The following is a 12,496-nucleotide window of genomic DNA, read 5'->3' as shown; positions in this document are numbered from 1 at the left end:
TAAACCGGTGTCCAACTGTGGTGATGTAACTTGGTGTTTAAGGTGAGGGATAGCTGTACACTCTCCACCACTTAAAACGGCCACGTTTAAAACAGGCCAAAAAGTAAAAAAAACCATTAGCGTGAACAGCAATTTCATGGTTACAGTGTCTTAAGTACTCCGTTTATTTCATCCAGATCGCAGCATGTTAAAGTGCACTGGAGCAGTATGACCGCTTCAAACAGTTCCTGAGCTGCTGAGGGTGAACTGATGTGAAAAATCAATTCCCCGTTTGGATCATTCCACAGGCTGGCTGTTGTCACTCAGCACATTTTCACACCGGTAACTAAACATTGGAAAAAAAAAAGTCACACCAAGAAGAATGGGGTAAGAAACACTCTCCAGTAAACTTTATTTCTCCCCAAAATAGAACATTAAAAACCGGACAATCTGCAGTCACTCAGTCTCCAGATGATCAGGTGCTTTTACTTTAAGGGATTCAGATGTTGCAATACATTTTTAAAATGCAACTCGGCAGAATTGTGACACCGCAAAGAAATCAGAGGATTTCGATAAAAGGAATGCTTATAGGCGCGACCCACTTCGACCAAGAGAAATGGCCAATTTTAAATTCTCGCCTTCCAAATGGGGCGAAGCTGGAGAAGCATCGAGTTGTGTAACACTGGAAATATAGAAGATAGGAGCAGGAGTAGGCCATTCGGCCCTTCGAGCCTGCTCCGCCATTCAATGAGATCATGGCTGATCATCTGAGTTCAGTACCCTGTCCCTGCCTTCTCCCCATACCCCATGATCCCTTTAGCCTTAAGAAATATATCCAACTCTTTCTTGAATATATTTAATGAACTGGCCTCTACCACCCTCTGTGGCAAAGAATTCCACAGGTTCACCACTCTTTGGGTGAAGAAATTCCTCCTCATTTCTGTCCTAAATGGCTTACCCCTTATCCTTAGACTATGACCCCTGGTTCTGGACTCCCCGGCCATCAGAAACAGCCTTCCTGCATCTAGTCTGTCCAAGCCTGACAGAATTTTATAGGTTTCGATGAGATCCCCCCTCAATCTTCTAAACTCCAGTGAGTATAAGCCCAATCGACACAATCTCTCCTCATACGTCATTCCTGCCAACCCAGGTATTGGCGTGCATGGCTGGAGGGTACAGATCTGTCATTAACACCGGGGTACAGTGGCGGTGGGGCATGGCTGGAGGGTACAGATCTGTCATTAACACCAGGGTACAGTGCCAGTGGGGCATGGCTGGAGGGTACAGATCTGTCATTAACGCCAGGGTACAGTGCCGGTGGGTCAGTGGCTGGAGGGTACAGGTCTGTCATTAACACCGGGGTACAGTGCCGGTGGGGCATGGTTGGAGGGTACAGATCTGTCATTAACACCGGGGTACAGTGCCGGTGGGGCATGGCTGGAGGGTACAGATCTGTCATTAACACCGGGGTACAGTGCCGGTGGGGCATGGCTGGAGGGTACAGATCTGTCATTAACACCGGGGTACAGTGCCGGTGGGGCATGGCTGGAGGGTACAGATCTGTCATTAACACCGGGGTACAGTGCCGGTGGGGCATGGCTGGAGGGTACAGATCTGTCATTAACACCGGGGTACAGTGCCAGTGGGGCATGGCTGGAGGGTACAGATCTGTCATTAACACCGGGGTACAGTGCCGGTGGGTACAGATCTGTCATTAACACCGGGGTACAGTGCCGGTGGGTACAGATCTGTCATTAACACCGGGGTACAGTGCCGGTGGGTACAGATCTGTCATTAACACCGGGGTACAGTGCTGGTGGGGCATGGTTGGAGGATACAGATCTGTCATCAACACCGGGGTACAGTGCCGGTGGGTACAGATCTGTCATCAACACCGGGGTACAGTGCCGGTGGGTACAGATCTGTCATTAACACCGGGGTACAGTGCCAGTGGGGCATGGCTGGAGGGTACAGATCTGTCATCAACACCAGGGTACAGTGCCGGTGGGTACAGATCTGTCATTAACACCGGGGTACAGTGCCGGTGGGGCATGGCTGGAGGATACAGATCTGTCATTAACACCGGGGTAGTGCCGGTGGGGCATGGCTGGAGGATACAGATCTGTCATCAACACTGGGGTACAGTGCCGGTGGGTCAGTGGTGGGAGTAATTTGAGGGGATGTACTGAGCCTGACCCAGTGGGAAAGGCTGCCCACCCGCTCTAGGTCAGGGAGTTAAATTCCCAAGTGTGGGATCTACACACCACTAAAATGGGGGGGGGGGGGGTGGAAAAAGAGGACAGCAACACGCTGTAATCATGGGGAGGGGGGTGGAAAGAGAAAGACTGCAGGGCAACAACATCCCGTGACCACCCAGGGCTGCAATCAAACCCCAAGATCCAAAAGCACCTGCCAGGTGAAGGAAAGTATTCGCTCCATGCTCAATCTCCAAACGTACACATTTTAGGGAGAAGACCACAGCACCTTTGTAGATGAATACTCAAAGCAGCTCCATCACTCTCCCAAGTGAAGGATGTCAATACCGTTGAAAGAAACTTTTCAAAATCTTAAAATGTAAAGGTGAACGCATACGGGAACTCTTCATACCTGGCGTGAGGTTAATAACTACTTGCCCCTCACACACAAATACATTGTAGGCTGAGAGAAATGTCGCTTGTTTTCCTAAGGGAACTTTGATTGCACATAGCCTCCTACGAATATACCACAAACAGGAAGCATTTACTACAATACCACGTTCGCTCTATTCCCCAGCCTGGAGCAGGCAGGGTCATACGTGTAAACAAGCGCTGGGCACTGGATTGGCAGCTCACCTGCAGCAATAACTGAAACGGGGACCCACAAGACATCTTGCATCGGGCCATGGGGACAACACGCATAAAATCTAGAAACCCACACAACAGGACTATACAGACCAGACAGTCACCGTCAAGAGCTGTGCAGAAGTAACCAGGATTCTCCAGCAATGACACCCCACAAGTTACTGAGCCATTTCTACCAGCCCCTTTTGGAAAAGGAGGAATCCTGCAATTTTAAACAGTCTGTTAAGAAGCACAGACTGCAATATGGATTTAGACCTTGTGAATCTTCGATGGACACTGTACTACTTGCATCAGATTTATTGTTTCACAAAACAGACACCCACATGGTGCAAAAAAAGAGCATTCTGCCATATTCTGTAAGGAGAGATTTGGAGAAGGGATGTCTAACAGATTCTCGAGGGGGTTAAATGGCAACCACACTTCATTCAGTATTGCCCGTCTGGGCTCTGGCTGCGTACAGTCGAGGCTCCTACAGTGCACAATACACAAAATAAATAAAACAAACAGACTAGAGGTCCTTTCCTAGACCTTCTCTCAAGAGCCTCACAGTCCGGCTGCTGGAGAAGGTATTCAGACAGTACAGCAAGTTAAAGCATCGATATACAGATGAGCACAATATTCAAAACCACATTAAATCGGACTTTAAATCGGAATTAGCCATCAGCACCGTAATCTTTGGATGGTTACAGTTTATAACCACCAATTTTATTTGAGGGAGGGGGAAAAAAAGGTGCAAGAGAAGTGTGGGTTTAAACCTATAGCACTATCCACACAGCAGAGCACTCATCCCTTTCATTAACATACTCGACACCCCTACGACCAACCCGAACAACAGGGAGGGGGAGCAGAGCAAGTGCAGCTCCCGGGCTCCTATGGCACATGCAAAGGGCTGTGGTTGGGACCCACCACAGGAAAGAAGTGTTGTGTTTCTTGGCAAACTACTGCAGCCTTGCCTGGTTACTGAGCATTAAGGAGGCCACAAGGTTACTGATGGAAACATTAAGGGAGCCCAGTATTCTCACTGTCCCGGCTTCCCCCGCCACTCCAGAAATTTCCTTAAACACGACAGCAAACCATCAAAGGGGGGGCAATGAGAAGGAGCAGGTGGAGGGCTTCGCTCGGTGATGGGGTTTTAGGCATGGGGGAATGTCGGAGCAGGGGCGAGGGCACATGCAGGACAGTGCTCCAAAAATATTTGAGATGGGTTATATTTTGTGCCTAGAATACAGGGCTTTGAAGGGAGGTGGTACTGTAGCAGGATGAAGGGGCGAGATAGGCAGCATCTACCTCAGCAGGACAAGCTCTGGAGTAGACAAATCCCCACCTCCACTAGTTAGCTGGAAGATAACAAGTGCTGGGCTGTGGTTTATAGTTTTAAAACCTCCTGCACCCCCTCCCCCCAAAAACCAGGTGAGAACTACAGCCTCTAGGATCAGTAACCTGATAAGTGAACAGCAATTCGTTTTTGCATTTGATTTTAATTGTCTAGCATGCTTAAACTCAGCCGTGCCCACACTGCTGTGTCAAGCCGCCTGGGTTCGAAAAAGGATGATCTGTAATATTTAGAATTTTTCTCAATGTTGATGCCAAGGTGCCGAGGACACTTCAGGCACTGGGAGTCTTCCTGCTGCTCTGAGGATTGTCGCCCAGCATTCTGGACTTCAAGTGCTCCTTGTACGACAGGATTCCCCCTCGCCACTTGGTGATTGTCTGCTTCTCGCACACCCAGATCTCCTTAGCAACCTGAGAGAACAATCACAATTTAGGAACTGAACCTCAGAAATCTCCTGCAGACTTGACAAAAAAGGTCAATGGCAAGAAAAGGCAGTTCAACCCATCCAGCTCTCTCTCCGTTCCCTCCCCCATTGCATTCTCCCTCCTCCCCAATCGAGCCAACTTCCCGCCCACTACCCCCGCCACCAAAAACCCGGCAACCCAATCAAGCTTCTCCCCCTCCACCCCCACCAGCTTCTACCCCCCCACCCGCTTCTCCCCCCCCACCCCCACCAGCTTCTCCCCCCCCACCAGCTTCTCCCCCCCCACCCCCACCAGCTTCTCCACCCCCCCCAGCTTCTCTCCCCGCCCCACCCCACCCGCATCTCCCCCCCACCCCCACCAGCTTCTCCCCCCCCCACCAGCTTCTCCCCCCCCACCAGCTTCTCCCCCCCCCACCCGCTTCTCCCCCCCCACCCTCATCAGCTTCTCCCCCCCCACCCACATCTCCCCCCCACCCTCATCTCCCCACCCCCACCAGCTTCTCCCCCCCCACCCTTACCAGCATCTCCCCCCCCCACCAGCTTCTCCCCCCCCACCCCCATCAGCTTCCCCCCCCACCCTCACCAGCTTCTCCCCCCCCCCACCCCCACCAGCTTCTCCCCCCCCACCCCATCAGCTTCCCCCCCACCCCCACCAGCTTCTCCCCCCCCACCCCCATCAGCTTCCCCCCCACCCCCACCAGCTTCTCCCCCCCACCCCATCAGCTTCCCCCCCACCCCCACCAGCTTCTCCCCCCCCACCCCCACCAGCTTCTCCCCCCCCACCCCCATCAGCTTCTCCCCCCCACCCCCACCAGCTTCTCCCCCCCCACCCCCACCAGCTTCTCCCCCCCCACCCCATCAGCTTCTCCCCCCCCACCCCCATCAGCTTCTCCCCCCCCCCCACCCCCATCAGCTTCTCCCCCCCCACCAGCTTCTCCCCCCCCACCCCCACCAGCTTCTCCCCCCCCACCCCATCAGCTTCCCCCCACCCTCACCAGCTTCTGCCCCCCCACCCCCACCAGCTTCTCCCCCCCCACCCCATCAGCTTCTCCCCCCCCACCCCCCATCAGCTTCTCCCCCCCCACCCCCATCAGCTTCTCCCCCCCCACCCCATCAGCTTCTCCCCCCCCCACCCCCATCAGCTTCTCCCCCCCACCCCCCATCAGCTTCTCCCCCCCCACAGCTTCTCCCCCCCCACCCCCATCAGCTTCTCCCCCCCCCACCCCCATCAGCTTCTCCCCCCCCCACCCCCATCAGCTTCTCCCCCCCCCACCCCCATCAGCTTCTCCCCCCCCACCCCCATCAGCTTCTCCCCCCCCACCCCATCAGCTTCTCCCCCCCCCACCCCCATCAGCTTCTCCCCCCCCACCCCCCCCATCAGCTTCTCCCCCCCCCATCAGCTTCTCCCCCCCCACCCCCATCAGCTTCTCCCCCTTCTCCCCCCACCCCCATCAGCTTCTCCCCCCCCCACCCCCCCCATCAGCTTCTCCCCCCCCACCCCCCCCCCATCAGCTTCTCCCCCCCACCCCCATCAGCTTCTCCCCCCCCCACCCCCTCAGCTTCTCCCCCCCCACCCCATCAGCTTCTCCCCCCCACCCCATCAGCTTCTCCCCCCCACCCCATCAGCTTCTCCCCCCCCCCACCCCCATCAGCTTCTCCCCCCCACCCCATCAGCTTCTCCCCCCCACCCCCATCAGCTTCTCCCCCCCCACCAGCTTCTCCCCCCCCACCCCCATCAGCTTCTCCCCCCCCACCCCCATCAGCTTCTCCCCCCCCACCCCCATCAGCTTCTCCCCCCCACCCCATCAGCTTCTCCCCCCCCCCACCCCATCAGCTTCTCCCCCCCCCCCCACCAGCTTCTCCCCCCCCCACCCCATCAGCTTCTCCCCCCCCACCCCCATCAGCTTCTCCCCCCCCACCCCCATCAGCTTCTCCCCCCCCCACCAGCTTCTCCCCCCCCACCCCCATCAGCTTCTCCCCCCCACCCCATCAGCTTCTCCCCCCCCCACCCCATCAGCTTCTCCCCCCCCACCCCATCAGCTTCTCCCCCCCCCACCCCCATCAGCTTCTCCCCCCCCCACCCCCATCAGCTTCTCCCCCCCACCCCCATCAGCTTCTCCCCCCCCACCCCCATCAGCTTCTCCCCCCCCACCCCCATCAGCTTCTCCCCCCCCCACCCCCATCAGCTTCTCCCCCCCCCACCCCCATCAGCTTCTCCCCCCCCACCCCATCAGCTTCTCCCCCCCCCACCCCATCAGCTTCTCCCCCCCCACCCCCATCAGCTTCTCCCCCCCCCCACCCCATCAGCTTCTCCCCCCCCACCCCCATCAGCTTCTCCCCCCCCACCCCCATCAGCTTCTCCCCCCCCCACCCCCATCAGCTTCTCCCCCCCCACCCTCACCAGCTTCTCCCCCCCCACCCCCATCAGCTTCTCCCCCCCCCACCCCCATCAGCTTCTCCCCCCCCCCACCAGCTTCTCCCCCCCCCCACCAGCTTCTCCCCCCCCACCCCCATCAGCTTCTCCCCCCCCACCCCCATCAGCTTCTCCCCCCCCACCCCATCAGCTTCTCCCCCCCCACCCCCATCAGCTTCTCCCCCCCCCCCCACCCCCATCAGCTTCTCCCCCCCCCCACCCCCATCAGCTTCTCCCCCCCCCACCCCCATCAGCTTCTCCCCCCCCACCCCCATCAGCTTCTCCCCCCCCCACCCGCTTCTCCCCCCCCCACCCGCTTCTCCCCCCCCACCCTCACCAGCTTCTCCCCCCCCACCCTCACCAGCTTCTCCCCCCCCCCACCCCCATCAGCTTCTCCCCCCCCACCCCATCAGCTTCTCCCCCCCCACCCCCATCAGCTTCTCCCCCCCACCCCCATCAGCTTCTCCCCCCCCCACCCCCATCAGCTTCTCCCCCCCCACCCCCATCAGCTTCTCCCCCCCCACCCCCATCAGCTTCTCCCCCCCACCCTCACCAGCTTCTCCCCCCCCCCACCCCCATCAGCTTCTCCCCCCCACCCGCTTCTCCCCCCCATCAGCTTCTCCCCCCCCACCCTCACCAGCTTCTCCCCCCCCCACCCCCATCAGCTTCTCCCCCCCCATCAGCTTCTCCCCCCCCCCCATCAGCTTCTCCCCCCCACCCCATCAGCTTCTCCCCCCCACCCCCATCAGCTTCTCCCCCCACCCCCATCAGCTTCTCCCCCCCCACCCCCATCAGCTTCTCCCCCCCACCCCCATCAGCTTCTCCCCCCCACCCCCATCAGCTTCTCCCCCCATCAGCTTCTCCCCCCCCCCCATCAGCTTCTCCCCCCCACCCCCATCAGCTTCTCCCCCCCACCCCCATCAGCTTCTCCCCCCACCCCATCAGCTTCTCCCCCCCCACCCCCATCAGCTTCTCCCCCCACCCCCATCAGCTTCTCCCCCCCCACCCCCATCAGCTTCTCCCCCCCCACCCCATCAGCTTCTCCCCCCCCACCCCCATCAGCTTCTCCCCCCCACCCCCATCAGCTTCTCCCCCCCCACCCCCATCAGCTTCTCCCCCCCCACCCCCATCAGCTTCTCCCCCCCCCACCCCCATCAGCTTCTCCCCCCCCACCCCATCAGCTTCTCCCCCCACCCCCATCAGCTTCTCCCCCCACCCCCATCAGCTTCTCCCCCCCACCCCCATCAGCTTCTCCCCCCCACCCCCATCAGCTTCTCCCCCCCCCCACCAGCTTCTCCCCCCCACCCCCATCAGCTTCTCCCCCCCCACCAGCTTCTCCCCCCCACCCCCATCAGCTTCTCCCCCCCCCCACCCCCATCAGCTTCTCCCCCCCCACCCCCATCAGCTTCTCCCCCCCCACCCCCATCAGCTTCTCCCCCCCCACCCCCATCAGCTTCTCCCCCCCCCACCAGCTTCTCCCCCCCCACCCCATCAGCTTCTCCCCCCCCACCCCCATCAGCTTCTCCCCCCCCCACCCCATCAGCTTCTCCCCCCCCCCACCAGCTTCTCCCCCCCCACCCCCATCAGCTTCTCCCCCCCACCTCCATCAGCTTCTCCCCCCCCACCCCCATCAGCTTCTCCCCCCCCACCCGCTTCTTCCCCACCCCCATCAGCTTCTCCCCCCCCACCCCCATCAGCTTCTCCCCCCCACCCCCATCAGCTTCTCCCCCCCACCCCCATCAAGCTTCTCCCCCCCACCAGCTTCTCCCCCCACCCCATCAGCTTCTCCCCCCCCCCACCCACCCCCATCAGTTCTCCCCCCCACCCCCATCAGCTTCTCCCCCCCCACCCCATCAGCTTCTCCCCCCCCCACCAGCTTCTCCCCCCCCACCCCCATCAGCTTCTCCCCCCCACCCCATCAGCTTCTCCCACCCCATCAGCTTCTCCCCCCCCCACCCCCCCCATCAGCTTCTCCCCCCCCCCCCCCCCCACCCGCTTCTCCCCCAACACCCCCATGCCCCCAGCGTAGACTAGTTAGAGCAATAGCTCAGGGCACTGTCCAGTACCCCAGGTGAGGTCAATGACTGAGTAAGTGAGCATGGCTGATCATTGGGGACCGCTGTATGAAAGATGCACCAACAATTGGTCCTTCCCAGTCTCACCGATATCCCTCCTCCTCCTCTAGAAAATGGCCATTTGATGTGCCAGGACAGGAATGGGAGAGAAACGAACATTTCTTACCTGCTGAATGAGCCTGAAGTCGTGGCTCACCAGCATCATCCCGCCCTCAAACTCGTTGATAGCGTCAGCCAGGGCGTCAATGGTCCTCGATGTCCAGATGGTTGGTCGGCTCGTCGAGGAAGAGCATGTGTGGGGTCTGCCAAGCCAGCCACGCGAAGCACACGCGGCACTTCTGTCCCGTCGGAGAGGTTTCGGATCGGGCTCACCTGCAATGAAACAGACAGTCAGGAGTTTCCACAGAGTTTCCACAGTGGGATTGGAAGGGAAGAACGTAACTCGGGTTCAGACATTCGCACTGCTGGCACTTGCGGTTTTCTACTGTCCGCTTCCCAAACCTCAGCGAGGGTTCCCTCAAACCATTGTTACACTTGAAAGGCCAAGTATTCAGTTCACATCCCACCAAGGGACAGGATACTGGCCAAGTTAAAGGAAAACTAGGAATGCTGCGGGTCAGAGAGCACCAGGGAGAGATCCTTCATTAAACCAATCCTTCCTCTTTCAGGTACAGATTCACCAGTTGTGTTATTCCGGTGGGAGGGGGCGCACTGGAATAGGGACCTGCAGCATAGAAATTGACAGTAGCCCCCCCCCCCCCTCACTGGGGTATAATCCCCGACCCCCGCCCTCACTGGGGTACAATCCCCGAACTCCACCACGTTGGCCCCACACACCAGCCTTTCACAGCAGGGATTGGCTTTCAAATCCAGCCCAGACGGATTAAAATCTCCCATGTCCACTCATGGTCTGTGCAGCACCCCCCATTTCCCCTCCATGGGAAACGGCAGCTTCAGGTTAAGGGCAGTTACACCCCGACACAAATACAGACAATGCTGGAGACAGCCAGTCTCTCGAAGGCGAGTCAGTGTTTGCGGCTTGCAGTCCGAACACTAGTGGGTTTGGGGGAAACTCCATCATAGTAATTGGGGCACAGAAAACTCAGCAGGGCAATAAAAATCTCTCAGCTGCCTGAACATGGAAAAACAAAGCAAGTAAAAAAAAGAGGTACTGGTCAGCCCTAGCGCCCCACCCCCCCGGGGTCAGCCCTAGCGCCCCACCCCCCCGGGGTCAGCCCGAGCGCCCACACCCACAGGCGGGGTCCATACCTGCTGTTTCCCCGAGAGCCCATAGCGCCCAATAATTTTCCGCATCTCCTCCTTCTCCTTGATTTCTGGATAACACGTCATCATGTACTCCAACGGGGACAGGTCCAGGTCCAACTGATCTTGCAAGTGCTGAGAAGATCAGGAGAGGCAGAGTGTTACAATTCAAAGACCCAGGAGGGAATTCCCGCCCACCCCAGACTCGTTGTGGTCAACGATCAGCCATGATCTAACTGAATGGCGGAGCAGGCTCGAGAGGCTGTGTGGCTGACTCCTGCTCCCAATTCGTATGTTCTTATGAGCCCATTTGACACGACCCTGCGATGTCCCATGGTGCGCTCTCTGCTGGGAGTGGGTGACACAACCCTACGATGTCCCATGGTGCGCTCTCTGCTGGGAGTGGGTGATACGACCCTGCGATGTCTCATGGTGCGCTCTCTGCTGCGAGTGGGTGACACGACCCTGCGATGTCCCATGGTGCGCTCTCTGCTGCGAGTGGGTGACAGGACCCTGCGATGTCCCATGGTGCGCTCTGCTGGGAGTGGGTGACACAACCCTGCGATGTCCCATGGTGCGCTCTCTGCTGGGAGTGGGTGACACGACCCTGCGATGTCCCATGGTGCGCTCTCTGCTGGGAGGGCCGCTTCATGGAATCACCCTCTCCCTGCTGTCAGGGAAAATCTGTTTTAGACACACCTGGCCTGAACCTCATGCCAACATATCGTAAATCAAACTGCTCCACTCATCACCTTTCAGCATGAATTCATAAAATGAGAACGTACATCAAGTGATTCCACATTAAGCCAAGGCCACTCCCGATAAAACTGCATGCCGACTATTTACAGCAAACAGGTTAGTAGTTCAGTAATGATTCAGAAATTTAGTCACAAGGGCCAAATTCCTTGCTAACGCCCCAATCCTTACACTCAACTTCACTCGAGTTTAAAATTTATAAGGATGAAACCTGAGGGGTTATAATGTAACACCCCTATTAAAGAGAGGGAGACAGAAAGCAGGAAACTATAGACCAGTTAGCCTAACATCTGTCGTTGGGAAAATGCTGGAGTCCTTCATTAAGGAAGCAGTAGCAGGGTGTGGTAAACCACTTTTATCGTTACACTATAGTTATCACTGTTGTATTGTTATCACCGTTATCACTGTTGTATCACGATACGAGGTCGCCTCTTGTCGCGCTGTTATACCTGGGCTGACCACCTCCGACTCCGCCCATGGCTCCACCTACCTGCCCAGGTATAAAGGTAGTCGACTGGCTGGTATTCCTCCTTGTTGGACCCGATCACCCACGAGGGTGGGCTCTGTTGTTTAGTCAATAAAAACCTTTAGTTACGTTCCTAACTCGTCGCTTTTTATTGGACGAATTGATAGGTATATCAATTTTATTGACTAAATTTTAAAGATGTCTACTACTGGCCAGCCAGAAGCCCTCCCAGAAGCACAGCCACAGCAGCTTTCATGACACCGGGCTACACCAGCCGGCTTGGCTGCAAGCCCTCAAACCACCGTACCTGGATCTAAACCCACAGGCAGCAAACTCAGCCCTCAACTTCAAACACTGGCTGGACTGCTTCGAATCCTACCTGGAAGAATCCGGCGCCCCACAGAGATCCAAACTAAGACTTCTGAACGCCCAAGCGAGCCCGAGAGTATACGCACTCATCCAGGATACGACTACGTACGAGGCCGCTATCAACCTACTGAAACAGCAGTACCGCAGCCCGGTAAATTACATGTGCACCAGGCACCTCCTAAGATCCCGCCCGCAACAGCCAGGAGAGTCTGTAGCTGAATTTTTACGGGCGCTAAGAGCACTCGGCAGGAACTGTGACTTTAAAGCGGTGACGGCTGTTGAAAATACGGAAGATAATATCCGCGATGCCTTTGTGAAAGGCCTACGGTCCGACTACTCACGGCAAAGACTGCTTGAAGCTAAAGACCTCGACCTGGACAAAGCTGAAGCCCTCGCTCTCTCCCTGGAGGTGGCCCATCAGGACCAGGAGGCGTTTTCCAGGTACTGCTCGCGACCCTGGGACTCGGGCCCGACCCCTACCGCAATACCCTTCGCAGCGCCGCCCCCGGGACCTACCTCAGCGTCGGCGTCCCGGACCCGCCACCCCCGGTACCGGCTCCGACATCGGGCACCCGCGA

At 57.9% G+C, this 12,496-nt stretch overlaps 1 protein-coding gene across 1 annotated transcript in view; it reads right to left on the bottom strand.

Moving 5' to 3' along the window:
* Window positions 1-367: 367 nt before the first annotated feature.
* Window positions 368-12,496, bottom strand: part of abcf2a (ATP-binding cassette, sub-family F (GCN20), member 2a) — a 67,521-nt gene continuing 55,392 nt past the window's right edge. The window contains 5 exon segments of the mRNA XM_085992197.1: window positions 368-4,562; window positions 9,231-9,314; window positions 9,316-9,408; window positions 9,410-9,436; window positions 10,334-10,462. Of these exon segments, the coding sequence (XP_085848323.1) occupies window positions 4,425-4,562; window positions 9,231-9,314; window positions 9,316-9,408; window positions 9,410-9,436; window positions 10,334-10,462 (471 nt within the window). The 3' untranslated portion in view covers window positions 368-4,424.

This window comes from Somniosus microcephalus, chromosome 7 (assembly GCF_052327205.1).
Source record: "Somniosus microcephalus isolate GS21.2 chromosome 7, FLI_Smic_1.0, whole genome shotgun sequence".
In the NCBI taxonomy this organism is placed as follows: Eukaryota; Metazoa; Chordata; class Chondrichthyes; order Squaliformes; family Somniosidae; genus Somniosus; species Somniosus microcephalus.
The sequence above is the reverse complement of the archived record's forward strand: the minus strand, read 5'-3'. Positions and strand labels throughout refer to the sequence as shown.